Source organism: Atheta coriaria, unplaced genomic scaffold, assembly GCF_025399875.1.
Source record: "Atheta coriaria isolate IRGN ID8LTWV9N9 unplaced genomic scaffold, Caltech_Dcor_3.1 hic_scaffold_10_pilon, whole genome shotgun sequence".
Taxonomy (NCBI): domain Eukaryota; kingdom Metazoa; phylum Arthropoda; class Insecta; order Coleoptera; family Staphylinidae; genus Dalotia; species Dalotia coriaria.
The window spans coordinates 5089248-5105609 of NW_027045452.1; the positions used below are offsets into that span (position 1 = coordinate 5089248).

The 16362-nt window shown below is 38.8% G+C and overlaps 1 protein-coding gene across 3 annotated transcripts in view; it reads left to right on the top strand.

The window, feature by feature from the left end:
* Positions 1 to 16362, top strand: part of LOC135801034 (furin-like protease 2) — a 133312-nt gene that overhangs the window by 96251 nt on the left and 20699 nt on the right. For all 3 annotated transcript variants that reach the window (XM_065314397.1, XM_065314396.1, XM_065314398.1), the window contains one exon: positions 11494 to 11724. In XM_065314397.1, coding sequence (XP_065170469.1) covers positions 11494 to 11724 — 231 coding nt within the window. The remainder of the gene's footprint in view (positions 1 to 11493; positions 11725 to 16362) is intronic.

The following is a 16362-nucleotide window of genomic DNA, read 5'->3' on the forward strand; positions in this document are numbered from 1 at the left end:
TTGCTCCTATTACGTTTATTCGCACCAAACGACTCTGCGTTTTTACCCTTGACGGCGGGCGCTCTTTAAGTCATTATGGATTTTAGAGTCAACGCTCCAACAGCTTTTTATTTATTTAACGACCGTAAATGGCAAAATCAAGCCGGAATTTATTTGATAATCAAATTCAACTGTATTACTTGAACAACAATAGATTTATGTAAATAATTGATTTAATTTGGTCTATTGTGAAATATATTTTAGCTGTAATAATTTGTACACCGAACTCATTATGTGTATACTTTATTATAATCATTTTAAAATGTAAATTTTAATGAACCACAAAAACACGCGTTATTTTGTACGTATCTACATGCTACAAAGATGCGCATGTCCCAAAGTAATATTTTCTGCACTTAACATACAATTTGTTTTTATTCTGCGTATAATAATGAAAATATGAGATATAATAATAGAGGATAATGATATTCTTTGTGGGTGTGCGTTAAACGAATGTCGAGTACGCGTGCCGCACTCGGAAAACACTCGAAATAGATTGAAAAACGTCGCGACCAAAGCGAGAAAATGCGATTGCGAATGGAACCCCAGTGCGCCTATCACTTTCCGCCCGCTAGTCGCGCGAAGAGTCCTTATTCTTAAACGAGTATGTGAGTGTGCCGATGACTTAAAACGCGGGCCACATGATAATAAAAATATGAATGCGAAATTGTGCGCGCGGCACGACGACAACTCGTCGCGCAAATAAATTGAAAATTGATATTGCTCTTTAATGATAATGGAAAAATGCAAACGATGGAAATTTGCATTTTTAAATTGCGCATTCATATTCTCGTTGCGTACTGCAGATGGAAAACATTTTGCGCCCAGCGTAAACTAAATACGTTTTTATTTGTGCGCGTGTTGTTTTTTTGCAATGATGGACATTGGAATTTACGACGAGTTGAAATGACAAGCTGTGCTTTTTTCTGTAACCAAAAATCGTAATTAGTCGGTAACGAACAACACCTCGTCGAAAGCAACGGTGTGAAGCAGCTAATTACCATCAATTACAGTGATCATTAATTAACAGCAGACACGCCACATGAAAACAAGTCACAACCAAAAATTTAATTATTTTTTTTCGTGGCGTTTGTTTGATGTTTTATTCGATAGAGTTTAATTTGATTCATTTTGTTTGATATGCTATCAATATTTTTTCATGTGGATGTGAAGTGAAGTAACTTGATATTCGCGCACTCAGGCTACCCGCCTGCCGGGATGAGTTAACACGTAATAAGAAGTAATAATGCAACATCAATCATAAACAATGTCGACGTTTCTTGCGCAGCGACGGTCGTCGGTCGACGGCGAGACGAAATTCTATACGGCGGCGTGACGCTAACGAAAATTAATCAAACTCGTATTATTCGATATGATGGAGCGCGAACGCAGGCGCTAGCGTGAGAGCATGGAGAGACTTCTTGTGCGTCCCAATCGAAAAACAAAACGAGCGTCGAAAAGACACTGTAAGACACTTGAAAGTGGCTGGAGTGGCGCGCTGGAGTGTGGTGCTGCGAATTGCCGAAATTTACGCAAATTGTTTTCCTTGCGAGAGAGGCGGGAAAGTTTTCAAGTTTTGCCGAAGTGTTTTTGCCGATGGGCCCCGGATTGAAATTTTCATCTATCAACCGACGGGAATGACGTTTCAGTCAAACTTTCCAAGGGTTTCGCCGAAGAACGCTAGACATATTTCTATTAAGTATCCGCAATCTTGGCATGGGGCGGGGGTGGTAAGAGGGTGTGAAGTTGGCGCGCAACGTAGGTATCCGTGTACACGTGCACGTCATATCATTAATAATTCACGCACGCGTTTTGCTTTATTATAGATTGTTATAAAGTTACTTCAACGTAAATAATTAATTACTTTTGCAGCAACATCCACCCACCGACAGTGAAAAAATAAAAAAAAAACGTTGAGAGCTTCTTTTATTTTTAATTTAATTATTATATTTTTACTTTGTGATTTATTTTTGAACCAAATTGATTTTAACACTGCTGAAAACATATAACATTACTTTTGCTTGCTACTTCGTCCTGGTAGTGTTTAATAAAAATGTAATTCGTTTCTGTCTCTTATTGTAGACATAGTATGTGTCAATTGTATCTATAGGATTCGCAATTTTATTTTAAAGAAATTAATTATATAAAGAATTGCTAATAATGCATTTCAGCGCGCCATCTCGGATTCCACTATTTAACTATAACTATAATTGAATTTCAATTCCAGCTTTTATCCTATAGAAAATAGCTGTCTTTAGGGTTTTCCCGGAAATTATTCGAATTTTTCTCGCCTTAAAAACCATCCTTGGACTTTAACGAACATTTTAAAAAAGAATTGGTCAAATTGGTGTAGGCGTTGTTGAGTTATGCGCTTACCAACGTATTTTGCGATTCATTTTTGTATTATAAATGTTTTGAGGTAATAACGAGGATAAAATTAGTTTCAGGAAATTAAAAAATAATTAAGTAAGTGATGTTTTGTAAAAATATTTTGCTTGTATACGTAATGCGTTAATTCCTTCCGCCAAAACTTGCCGTTTTATATTTTGATTTGTAAAATTTTCTAATTGCCATTGTAGTTTGCCATTCGTTGTTGGCGCGACAGCAAAAAGCAAGTTGCCGCCGGCGTTCGCCTTGGCCCGTCTGCTCGCCATAGTTATGTACAGAACGTGTTTGCGCGCGTGCCCCCCGGAGGGTGGCAGGCTGGTTCGGGCCGCCGACGTCGCAAAATAAAATTAAAATGCTTAGCACTTCCTCACTTTATTTAATAAGAACGGAAACGTTATTATTGCCCCGGCAGCGCTCTGGCGTGGTGCTAGCGGGTGGCGGCACTTTTTGCCGCGTGTGCGCGCGCCCTTCTGCCTTTTGTGTCCTCATTCTCTCAACACAACGTCCACGACGTTCGTGCGCGCGCTAATTATTTTATCAAATGAATCACTAAAGCGGCCGTCTCCGCGGAATCGTTTTTTCTTCCTTCGTTTTTCGTTGCCGCACACTTTTCCCAGCTATATTTTGGGGCACATTTATTTAACGCAACGGCGTGCTGCGCATATTAAACTTTTTTTTTTCTTCATTGGAGGGCGCGCGAAGTTTTAATTGCGACTTTCGTTTTTCAACCCCTTTCGGATAAATCACCTCAGCGCGTCGAAAATAGATTTTTATCGCGGTGTATTTTCAAGCGTAAATATTGATATAATTAAATTATATTAGCCGTGATGAAGGCAACTAACAAGCACGATATTAAATTAAATTTTTTTGTGTCTTGATTTTATTTTCTTCTTGCTTTTGCGTTTTGCGCCGCCGAGGAAAGACTACAGGTGTTCCAACTAATAACGCCAGCACTAAAACGTAATTATATTTAGCCCGCGGCGTCCAACTCACCCCCTCCTACACCCGATCGTGGGGGGTGCATACCTCATCTACAGAACATAGCGAATATTCTTCACTTTACCTACCTTGCGAACAGGAAAAATATATTAACACAAATTTTATGATAAAAATATACTGTGAAATTTTTCTGCGTTGCTTTATTGTTTGTTTCTCTGCTGGCGCTGAAAATATTTATGTGTTTATGGCGGCGGCGTTGGCTGCGGCGCAACGCAGCACGCTTTCAATTAAATATATGTTTCGGACAAGTTCGCATGATTTACGAGCCGAAATAATAATGATTAGCGTCCTCCCGCACGCAGTGCGCGCCAAGATGGGGTTGCGCCGCCTGCCGCCACCACCAGTCGAAGTACATGAACATGATCATACAATAATTTCATATGTGTAATGTCTGCGCGCACCCACACGCTTGGTGGTGTAGGAGAGAATGGCGAAAGTTTCTGGGGCGCTTTCTGCGCCCCTGCACCCTTTGATTTCGCGCAAGCTGTCAACGCGTACATTAAACCGCCGCCGCCGGCGTGCGCGAACGCGCATAACTAAGAATAACTGGCGCAATAAACAAGTTGAATAGATAAAACTCAACCGACCGCGAAGACGGAATTTTATCTTGCATATTTCATCCCCACGGCTGCCATTTTATTCCTCGTTACTTTCAATAGGATTCAATAAATTGTAAATTTAAATTTTTTTAGAATCGAATGCTTTGATTTGCGGTATATGCATCGAACGCTTGAAATCGGAGTTATAATTGTTTTCGCTAAATATTTATATGAATTGTATGCCGTAAACAAGTCGTGTCTTTTTACTAGGAGGGTACTTTTGTGGACTTATGACTTATGTTTGAACTTGGACGTTATTGTGCCCTTTGTAGACTATGCCGGCCGGAAAAATATTGCCGCACAAGTGAATTTACGGTGCTACTTTGTATGGCACAGAAACAACTCTCAGACTCACCGGCCGGCACCAAACAAAGCGCTATAAATGAATAAATTAAGTGCATTAAAATAAAAGCGCGGCCGGGGCCGTAACAAAAAGGTGCTGCGGGGGCTTCGGTGATTTACAAACACGGCGAGGGCGCGAAAGGGCTAACAATGGGGTGACGAAAGGACGCCACCGCCACGGGGGCGGTTTTGAAATGTTACTCGTGCACGCCTGCAACAATCAGAGGCAATAAAGTAACACAAAACATGTGAATTGTATGCGTAAATACAACAATTGTATAGAAATTTAAATCAAAGTTATTTGTGTTTTAAAAATATAAAATTAAGCACAACACAACAAATGTTTGGTAATAATTTAATTTAATCTGTGTCCAAGTCGAAAGTGTCGAAAATGAATGTCTAATTCCAAAATATACAGTAAAGTACATGACGTTGTTTACGCCGGAAAGTTGGGCAGTTTCATCTCGCGTTTGCGGGCTGTTAACTGCGGGCCCCGCCGCCGCTTGGCAGTCCGGACGAAATAAGAAACTTTCCGTGAATGCCCTGTCCGCAGGATGACGGCCGCCGGCCCAGCGCTGATTTGAACGCGCACAGCACACGGTCAGAAAACTTGCGCGAAAGCTGGCCGTGTAAAACCGACACTAAAACGGTGGCGGCAGAACGTCTAAAAGGCGGCTGTGTGCTTGGATGTGCACGGTGGCGCGAAAACAAGCAAACGCGCGAAATTGCATGATGTACTCGCGTGTAACGACCGTGTTGCAAGTATGTGTACTTCGCCAGGATGCGGGCGGAAGGATGCGTAAACATTCGAGGATGTTTAAGGATGTTTATGAACTCATATTGCACAACTTTACACTTGCCAGCGAACACGTATATTGACTTTGTAAAATTATATCCAAGTATATCTAGAAAAAGTATTCCTGCAGGCAAATGTAATTACGAACGAGAAAGCAATTTACTTAATGCACACACAATTCACTCGTAATTTTTATGCATATTGTTATTATCTTTTATTGTACCATACCAGAGTATGGTTACGAGTTTAATTGCTTTTTAATTCACAAGCTTCCCTGGAAATATTAAAACGCGACTACACGAATGATAATAAAAAATAAAAATATTGGTACAAAACTAAGGACTCGATATAACAACTGTAATCTGATCTGAACGATAAAAAAGAAACCGAACAATCGAAGTCTTTAAATTGAAATCATACAGAAATAACGAAGGTAATTTATGTGCGACTTGGTAAATCTTTCTTTATTTTATTTATTTTTACTTTCTTACGAGTCCTCGGGGGGATTTACGGGAGAAAAGATAAATAAAAGCGTGCATGACAAAGGATGCTTCGAACACAAAGAAGGAACAATAATCCTGGGGCCATTCAATTCGGATTTTTTTTTTCTTCAAATTATAAATCTTTCGATCTTCCTGTTTTGAATTTTTGTTTTTCCTTCATTTTTAAAGTATTCAATATAAGTGTTGTGAAGTGTTTAAAATCATACAGCATGTGAAATAATAAATTACATAGTAAATTTTTGTTTTCCACTCTTATTCTATAAAATACCACTTTTTGATCTTCATTTCATTTCGAAATAGTATATTAAGTAACAAGTGGCTAAAAGTGGCTCTACTTCCACTCTAGTTCCACATTGCGATTTTTATATTTCAACTTTTGTGTTTGACTGACGCATGCCAGTTCATACCGCCTTGTGCTGCTCTATAGGCAAATGTGCAGGTGCTTGCTCCGTCCCGTGCATAATGCAAGTACATAATGAATATTATGTACGGCTTGGCCGTCCGTAGATAAAGTACCATTTTTTGTGTCTGAAAACCATGGAAAAACTGGCGCTTTATAGGTGGAAGTAGAAAAAATTAATTTTATGGCGAATTCTTTAAGCACACTTAAAACAAAATATTTCTTAGTGTCTGAAACTCTTATTTTATGCATTTATTCAATAATCTTTTTTAATTAACTCGCCAAAGGCACTTCAACCAAGACATACTCTGATAATTCCCGGTTTGAGTAAGTTTTTCCGCCGAAATTATGCGCGCATAAAACGAGGGCGCAAATTACGAGTCGACAAATAAAATTTTAATTTTACTCGCATTTCCCGCTACGGCTAGCGTTCATAATGTTGGCATTAATGAGAATTTCAGAATGTTATGGATGACGGTAATGCCGGTCTGATTGCTGTGATTGTAATTAATTTTTTTGTTGGCGAATTTTTCCGTGCGCACATTCTGCAGTTGCAATGGTACCTAGTTTGCATTAACTGCTTTTATCGCTTTTCCTCGACTCGCTGCTTTATCAAAGACAGAAAAAACATGAAATATATATAGCGCTAGTTTTAGTTTTGTAATGCCCATGATGATCGTAATAATTTTAAATACCTCTTGCAAAATGAGTTGGGATGAAAAATATCAAGTTTTACGTTTTCCTCCCCCGGAGATGTTTGCAAACGTTTGCGTGCTTGTTTTCTCTTCGTAATCGTGTTTGTTGAGTTTAATAGTTCCGGGCGCAGAAAAAAACACAAGGTGCACTCATACTCTATTTAATAACTGCATATCTAATGTCGCTTCTCGTGGAAATGAGTTTTTATCAATTTTTTTTGTACGCCAAGTTTGTTTTTGGTCGCGGTCTTTGCCAACTTACCAGTTTCACGTGTTTTCTTTCGATGCAAATGCATGTTCTAGGTTGTACAATATTCACCCTGAACGTGTGCGCCTGGAGAAAATATGAAAATGCAAATTGGACAAATCGTTTCCGCATTTATGTTTTGGTCCTCCGCATTGCTTCCTCAACTAGATATCTCTATTATACCGAGTGTTTCACCGTTGTTATCTGGTGTAGTCATTCATTCAACACATTGTACCCCAAACACCTGGTTGGTATAGATTTTTATTTTTTATTTTAAAGATCTCGACAAGAAAGGCAACTCGCATACTTTCTACATAATGCAATACGCAGGCAAACTATAAAACGAAATATAAAGTAAAGTGGAAAATTGGCAAAAACATCGAAAGCGCGTCGCGTTTATTCGGGCGAATTCAAATTTCATATCAGTGCTCAACGGCCCCGATGGGGAAATTCGCTTAGGAATGGCCGACTAGTGTTGATTTTATGTCTTTTGCGGCGGCGCTGGTCCAAAATCATATTTTTTTATACTTTTTACTATGCATCCTATCAACAACACCTTTTCTTACACAAATATTTACATGTTTATAGTTATTACTAATTTTATTAGTACAAATTTCGATTCGTACTTTATCTGCGAATAGATTTATCAACTTTTTTTTCGCTGTTTTTTTCTTTGTGCGCTTATATTTTTGTGAGTTTTCATTTCCTTTTATCACCACGTAGTGCATTGTGCCGGTCGTTGATATTTTTCTTTTTATGTGCTCGTATTGTGCCACAAAAGGACCGACCAACGAACGAAAACACGCCCCGAAGGCTGAGGACGTTGGCGAAGAAACGGGAACACGACTTTTAACACCGGAACACTATAAAAGACATATCTCCAGTAGTTAATTGAGATTTGTGTCTCTCCTATTTCCTTTTCCTCTTTGTGGGTCCTTATTGTTAAAGTAGTAAAAGCCATTGAATCGAGAAGAGATGCCTCATTTCCGGATAATATAAATTTTGATATTTTTCTTTCAAGAAAAAAAAACAAGATTCACAAACTCACGTCCCAATTAGTCAAGCTACTAAATTAGACGCTGGAGTGAATATGAGGGTTGATTGTGGCAGTTCGTGACCTTCGTGTCGCTTTGATGACGAGACGTGTGAGGCGGTTGTGTAACTACAGCTCACCGCACACCGCCCTACTACACACATCTTCTTCCATAATGGCCCATTGGCACTTTACAATGGCCTTTACTTTATCCAATCAACCCGATACTCTGCGTCGTGTGCTGGCGAGCTATCTGTATGGGATTTTGCACGAACGTGCAGGACGATCCCTAATATAAGTCCCCCATCGACGGATCGAGGCGGCGGGGTGGGGCGACCGGAAACTGCTAGATTGGACGACCGGCGCCCGTCGGACGTGCCGATATCGTCTTTTAATCTTCTCCCTTCTTGCGCGATGTACATGTTTTATGCTTTAATGGCTCCATCAGCCGCCCCCGCCTTCGATCGAGTGTAAATTTTGCACATTGCCGTCGCGCTTTGCCATCAATGCGTTGATTTAAGCGCGGAAAACTACAAACTATTATAATCATTAAAATGTATTTAAAACAAAGTGAGTCAGAGGTTTAATCGATTAATTTTTAGTTTTGTAAAATCATGTTTTCAATGATTTTGTTGTACTATTATCAAATAATACGTAATCAATAAAATTTATGCATTAACAAAATTTGAAAATTTCTATAGCAGTGATAAATTATTATTATGGATATGATTATCATTAGGAATGGTGCATTTTGCTTTACCGAACAACCGGCGATTTTAATTACCGATTTAATGCGCACACTGACGCGTGTCACGTTCCGGTTGGGCTATCGTGCACACATCGATTGCTCATTAGGCATATTGATAACCATAAATATTTCACTCGCCCTCGCCCCGCGATATAGGAATGAGCCATCAAGCAACAAAATGTCAATTTAAATTCGATGATTTTTTTTCGTAGTTATTGAAAATTCAATTGAATTTATGAATAGAACTCGAGCGAAATTAATTTTCCCTCGGCGCGTACACCTAAAAAGGACGAAATAAAACGTTGAGAGCGAAAGCGCACATAACGCTGCGTAATGCGATAATATGTTTTTGATTAAAAGTGTGCATTAAAGCGTCGCCATAATTCACGTTCGCCGCGCTCGTAAATAAAATTCCTTGATGCTCGCGCTTCGCGCGTTGCCGCTGCCACCGCCGCCACATCGTGTGACGTGTGTGTGCCCGCATCCTTCTCTCGTCCCGTTGCCTGTTTTTTTTGCACACGCCAGTGATGCTATTGGCATCGGCATCCGTCGACCGTGTTGTCTTTTTATTCTATTGTTTGCGTGTTTGCTTGTGCTCGGCGTGGACTTGCACCGCGATTTTGTTTGTTTTTGCATTTTTGCCTCGTTCTTGCGTGCATCCCACAAAGCTCGGCATCTTAACCGGGGCTTTAGTTATTTTCTTATTACATTCGTTGGGCTTAAGCATGTACCAATAGGGAATTTTTGGCTTTAAATGCTCTTTTTTATGAATACTAGTTATTCATGTTACAAACATGACTAAAATGTTTACTTTACTGCCTAGAGATTGGAAAATATTTTTTTTTTTCGATTTGATTTATTTTCATGGAAATTTATATTTGTTGATCGCTGATTTTTTGCGTTTGTCACGTTTCCACCTATCGCAATTCGCTATAGAATTACCATCTTTGCAAGTCGAATCCTGGCGCTATCTCAATTTATTGCGCCACTCACACCTATCGTATATCTGCATTATAGATTGTAGCGTGTGCAAACATCATTCATCGATGGATATTGATAGCGCCTATCACAATGGCGCACACGATATGACGTGCGTGGATATGTCGATGTATGCACGTCCATTAGCTACACTTTAACTCGATTTATGATTTGCATTTGGCATTTGGAACTCAGTCTGGGAGCTAAAAATAGTTTGATATTCTAAACAAAATTAATGCAACATGTAACTAGTATGTAACACGTCTACCTAATTATGACAAACTTCTGACAGGTTCATATTGAATGATTCATTGTACCTATGTTCAATTATGGTTGGTTACTTTTCATATTACAGGAAACATAATGATATGCTCTTTAGTTACAGATAATGTAAAACATATTATAATACTTTACTTGTCAAAAAGAATTCTAACCTTATTTGTTTTGTTTTTCATTTTAATTGTCTGTATTGTAAAATATTAAAATTGATTCTTAAATATTACGCGGGTGTAAATAATGCCTCCGTTTAAAGTTGGTCGCAATAATTAATTGATAATTAATGTAATACCCATAACAAGACGGAATTAAAGCGGCATTAAGACGCAATGCGTACGCCTGAAGATATTTTCTCGGCGGGTTCGCGCGCGCGCACGCTGCTCGCTGGAAAACGATAAATTATTTCGTAAACATTCGGTGCGTTTATAAATTGCATAAATTACGAACTGGCCGCGCGAGCTAAAATGATTTACGTTCGAATTGCCTCACGCCGGCTTAGACTATTTACATTTTAAATGATTTACCGTTATTTAGCAATTTGCGTTGGGCGTTGCGCGTTTTGCGTTCGTTTCTTTTCCGTGGCGCGCGCGCGGCGCCGAAGTGCGAGTATTAAAAGTGGAGGCGCCGGGCTCTCCCAAGACAAAACCGGAGCAGATGCTTAAAATGTTATCTTTCCGCTCGAAATTGCTCGGCGTTGCTCTCTCAACCCAAGCGGGAAGCGTATTGGAAGTGCGTAATTAATGTTTTCCATAGATTGCTGCAAGATGTTTCCGCTCGGTTTGTGTGGTGTGTTTGCAAAATATTGAAAAGTAATTTTGAATGCTGCCACAAAAAATATAGTCAACCGGAAACATTTTCTGTTTTTGCGTGCGCAAAAGGATGTTGTGTATATATGAATGTGGCGAAATGAAACTTTCAATAGTCATTCGTTTCGGACTCACACATGTGTTGCGCATAATATTGCGACAAAGAGTAGGAAATTGGAGTGGAAATTAGAATCGTCTCTCCCATCATCGCGCACGAGATAAGTACTATAAATAGAAAACATTTCGCATGCGAGAGTACTGAGGGCTGTCGTCGCTGATGATATTTTCAGTGGTGTGCTGCAAATTGCGTGCCGTTCACGCATTCCGCCTTTGCGTCCTGCCAATTTTCGCTGGAGGGGAGTATTACATGGAAATGGCCATCTCTCGAATATGGCGCATAAATCTAGTCGCGCGACCGAAACGCGTTTTTGGCTTTGATTTCGGATTGTGGCGGGCGGATACAATGTCGGGCGTCATTTAGTACTACAAACATCAAAAATAAAAATAAAACATTGAAACAAAACCTGAATAAAACTAAATATTAGCGGTATGAGAACAGATTTAGATTAAAAAAAAATTGAAATTTTGAATTTTTTTTTAAATAGTTAAACTCTTGATTAATAATTTTATTTTTGACATTTCAGATCCAATGGGTACAACAACAACATGAAAAGAAGCGTAAGAAGCGCGACTACGTGCAACCGTCGACGTCACCGTTTGTCCAGTACTTTGGCGGCGTTGCACCCGGCGCAGGCATTGGAGGACCGGGGGTGGCGGCGACGGCGGGCCCCAGCCGCCACGGGCAGCCGCGTTATCGCGCCGCCGTTCCGGCGCGTGCCTTCCCCGATCCGCTCTTCAAGGAGCAGTGGTATTTGGTGAGTACAAATTGCCCATGACTTTATTACGGCCTTGCCTCCACACCACTCTCGGCGCTCTTCTTCTTCTACCGACTCTGACTTTATTATTTCGGTATCACCATAACACTGTGCTGTGAAATTTATGCATGCTGCCATCACGCAGCACTGATATATAGAGCGCATCTTTGTATGTCAAAAAAGGCATAGTTAATGTGCCAGAAAGTCGTAAATATCATTAAAGGACTATCATAAAATTGAATTTAAATCTTGAAACTTTATTTATTCAAAATTAATAATTTTGAATTTGGGATAATTTTTTTAGACAAAGTGTAAGTTTGTTTATTTGAGATACTTTCACGCAAAAATCACGGAACCAGTTTTGATCAAATCAAGAAAAAGCAAGATAGCTTCTTTTGTGGTTAAAATTAAACTTAAAAAGTGTAAAATTCGTAATTAAACTTGGTATGAATATTCAATTATAGTTATAGTCATATAATTCGAATGTAGAAGGCGCTTATCTGCATAATTAGAAATTTTCAAACTTTTAAAATTGACAAATTGGCGGTCTTGGCACACAATAGCTCCAAGGAATAAGAAAAGAATTAATGAGGCTTCTTTTAATTAAAGTTGTAAATAGGTAGTATTGAAAGAAATGATAACTTTGTCTATTACAATATTTTCCTTCCGCTGAATATCGGCCATCAATGGAATTTTTACACCAATTGTCCAGTTTTATGTCAATTATTCGTTTAATATAGTTAGGACCAGTGTATTGGCAGTTGTATTTGCAATACGCTCGAACTGTTACGTCGTTATTAAATTGGCAATTATTGTAATTGAAAATGCACGCCCGAATTAATTCGTTTGTGGATAATAATGCACACATTTTTATCATATCGCACCAGCCAGTTTTCACGCATCTACATATTTGTTTTTACATGCGCGTAAATAATATTTCGCAGTTGTTTTTTATCCTTTTTTTCGTTTTGTATCAACTCGGCATTTATTTATTCAAGTTGAAAATCTATTCCGTAGTTAATGATTTTCCAGCGAGCGGAAAAAAAGCATATCGGATTTGAAGAATGGTTTATATCACAGTTTGGCCGACGTTGTGCAACTACTGTTAACTTGTACAACGTAAAGCGCTTACGTTTTCGCCCGGTTAACGAGCTAAGCATTCCCTATTTATAATTAAAAGTTTTTATTCGTAATTCAACTTGTGTGGTAGTGGTAGCATTAAGCGAAGCAGCGTTGAGTAAAGATGGCAAGGATGTCGAACGCAAAAAGGCTCTGAACGGCAAACACGGTGGCCGACGTTAATTAACCTAACGATGTCGGAATGCCGTAAATGAAATGACGGCGCACAGGACACCAGCGCTCGTTTAGAGGTGATATAACTTAACTAGAGAGTTGCGAATTATTCATTTGTTTATTTGTTGTTTTGTTTTCATCTCTTGCATTTATTTGATAATGCCGCAAGCGGCTGAAAGTACACACGTATAACCACAACTAATTAACTGTCTTTTGAAGTTAACATTTGACTTTTAAAGTGAAATATATTTGGAAATCATTGAAAATGCTGAATATTTTCTTTGATGTGTATCATTGGTTGCAGTCAGTCACAAAGCTACTTATTATTATTAATTATAATTACTCTTAAACTTGAACTTAAAAAACTCATTGTGATAATTTACATGTTTATGTTGCTTTGCTCCAAAGAAAACAAACATCAAATTCGCCAAAAACGAAACTTCGTAATGCGGAAACAAAGATACGCTTTGAAACAAAGGAACACCACCGCCTTGTCGGGGAATAAATTCCACGACGATTTGGTGTGGAAGACGGAATTCAGACGTATTTTGCGCGGTTCGTAGAAATGTGGCATTTTGTGTGCGCGGCGGTCGTGGAAATGCGCGCGATGGAAATGTGCACAATGTACATACAAAGTGTGCACGCGTCGAGCATTCGTAATTAGCACGCGTCGTGACGTCGTTCTTCCTTCGTCGTCTCGTGCGTATCGCAACGCAGGGTGTAGCACTACTTTGCTTTGCGCCCGCGAAGAAGTCAAGACGAAGGAAGTACGAGTATGTTTGCAGATAGGGACTGAATTTGCGTTTGTTTATTTATGTTTATATTACGTACGTGAGTTCATTAAAAACTTAATTGTCTGTAGTCATCATTTGCATTTGTATTATTCATACACAATAAAATAACAAGAAAATTTGCGACCCTAAACATTTAATTGCTTTAAAACTATTGTCAGGAGCATGAAATTTCAAATCAAAATTTGTAAATTAAAAGCAAATAAGTTAACTTGTTTATAACTTATTATATACTAGCTTTTGCCCGCGACTTCGTCTCGGTAATGTTTAATAAAAATGTAATTCGTTTTTACTCTCTTGTTCTAGACATAGTATGTGTCAATTCTATCAATAAGATTCGCAATTTTATTTTAACGAAATTAATTATATAAAGAATTGCTAATAATGCACTTCAGCGCGCCATCTCGGATTCAACTATTTAACTATAACAATGATTGAATCTCAATGCTAACTTTTATTTTATAGAAAAAGGCTGTTTTTAGGGTTTACCCGGTAATTATTCCAATTTTTCTTGCCGTAAAAACCATCCTTCGACTTTAACGAACATTTTAAAAAAGAATTAGCCAAATTGGTTTAGGCATTGTTGAGTTATGCGCTTATCAGCACATTTTGTGATTCATTTTTATATTATAGATTATTGCAATCAACAATTATTTGCAATTATTTTCATTTAACTGAATTTAACATACTCCTTGAATATTTTTCTTAAAAATAATTGTAATAATTCATATAGTAGCTGAATAATTAACTAAAAACTTAAATATTAATCAAGATGCGAACACATCAAACAGTAAAATATACTGCATATAATAAATAAGTAATAGGATGTAGGATGTGGGTAGATTGATCCAGATAGTAAGCAATGAAGACGTAATGTTAGTGATCCTTGTTAATTTCGCTAATTAATAAATTGTTAAGTCAACCATACCGCACAGGCAGCATTCGCGACTTAATAGTGAAGACACATTCGCCAAGACAAACATTAATAGTTTACATTTTGCTGTACTCTTTGCTCGTTACACACGAGACTGAACTAATTCAGCAAGCATACGAGATGATGTGATGATGTTCACATCTCCTCGCCGCCATTTCCATTTTCCGACGGAGTTTCTGCATCTACTCGTAATTCCCTAGCAACTTGGCTAAATATACTTTTTTTTTTCTTGCGTTGTATTTTTAGTACTATTCTTTTTTGTTTGCTCAACGTAATTCATTTCTTTGTTGGAGGTGGTTTTATGGTTTCGTTTCATCATCATGATCCTTATTTTATCATTTCGCTCCGGGAAGCCTTAAATCATTCCGACAATTATATTGTATTCATTTCTTTGATCAATTACAATTTTCGTTTTGATATATAATCTAGAAATTCGAGTGCAAATGGAGTCTTCCCTTCGAAAGCCAATTAATTAGCTGTCTTTTGGCATCCCGACGTGCTTTTGTAATGAAAATCTCGACATCGATCAGTCCTCTACGCGCGCTTTGTGTCGGCGACGGCCGCAAATTCTTCTTTTATTCATCTCGCCCCCCTTCCCACACACACACACACGCCGAACTCGTGTATCGCGCGACCTTTATGCGCTGTTCAGCCGACTCATCTCGTCTATTCGTCGCTTTAAGCTTCGGCTGTAAGCCAAAGCTCGCCGCACACGCACGTTTAACTTTTACAAGTTTGCCGCTCGTAACCTTCTAGCCTTGTAACCTCGTAGCTCACTCACTCTCGGCACCCCCTTACAGCCTATACACAATACCGAGGGATTGCCAGGATTGCCACGGCATTCACGACTATTTCCGCACGATGTGGCGTGCATTCCGAACAGGGCCGAAAGAAGCGACACGCACAATTAGTCCCGACCTATACCCGACGATTCGGTGTCCTGCATGTGTCGGACATGAGGGGGTAAGAAAGTTTGCCGAGCGTGACATGAGAAGATTGCCCCAAAACCGAACTCTGAAGGATAATAAATGATCGAGCTTATACAGCTGGACATAAGGATACGACGCGAAATGTTAAAACAAAGAAATTATGTGGGAGGTTTAAAGAAATCTATTTACGTATTCAGCATGAGATTCTCTCGACGGAAAAGTTTTGATTCTGTTTGCATTTTTTCATCCTACGGAAACGGAGGGTCTTTTGTGCATTGTCCTTTGGTCCATAATAACTCAACTATTTTTCCAGAGATTCGTTAGCGCTTTGCGCGCTTTTTTTTTCTTTTGAAAGAGTAAAAAATGTTAAGGAGCGGGCCTGCTCTTTGTGCGCACGAAGTGATAAGCTCCAGACGTGATAGTTACCAGACGGACGGGCGGACGAAACTTTTTCTCGTTTATAATTAGCAGGCGTGCGCGTTGGAATATTTTCCGATAAGTTTTCTCTCGGTACGCTGTGCTTCGCTTCTCTTGACACCCTTTTGTCGACTTTTAATTCCTTTTTTTCGTTCATTTCCATTTGGGACTATTTTACACTCGCAAACTTAGTAAAGTCTAAGTTTGCAAACGAATTGACTATTATAATGAACAATTTAAAAGTTTAAAAATTCGTTAGTTCCGTTTTTTGATT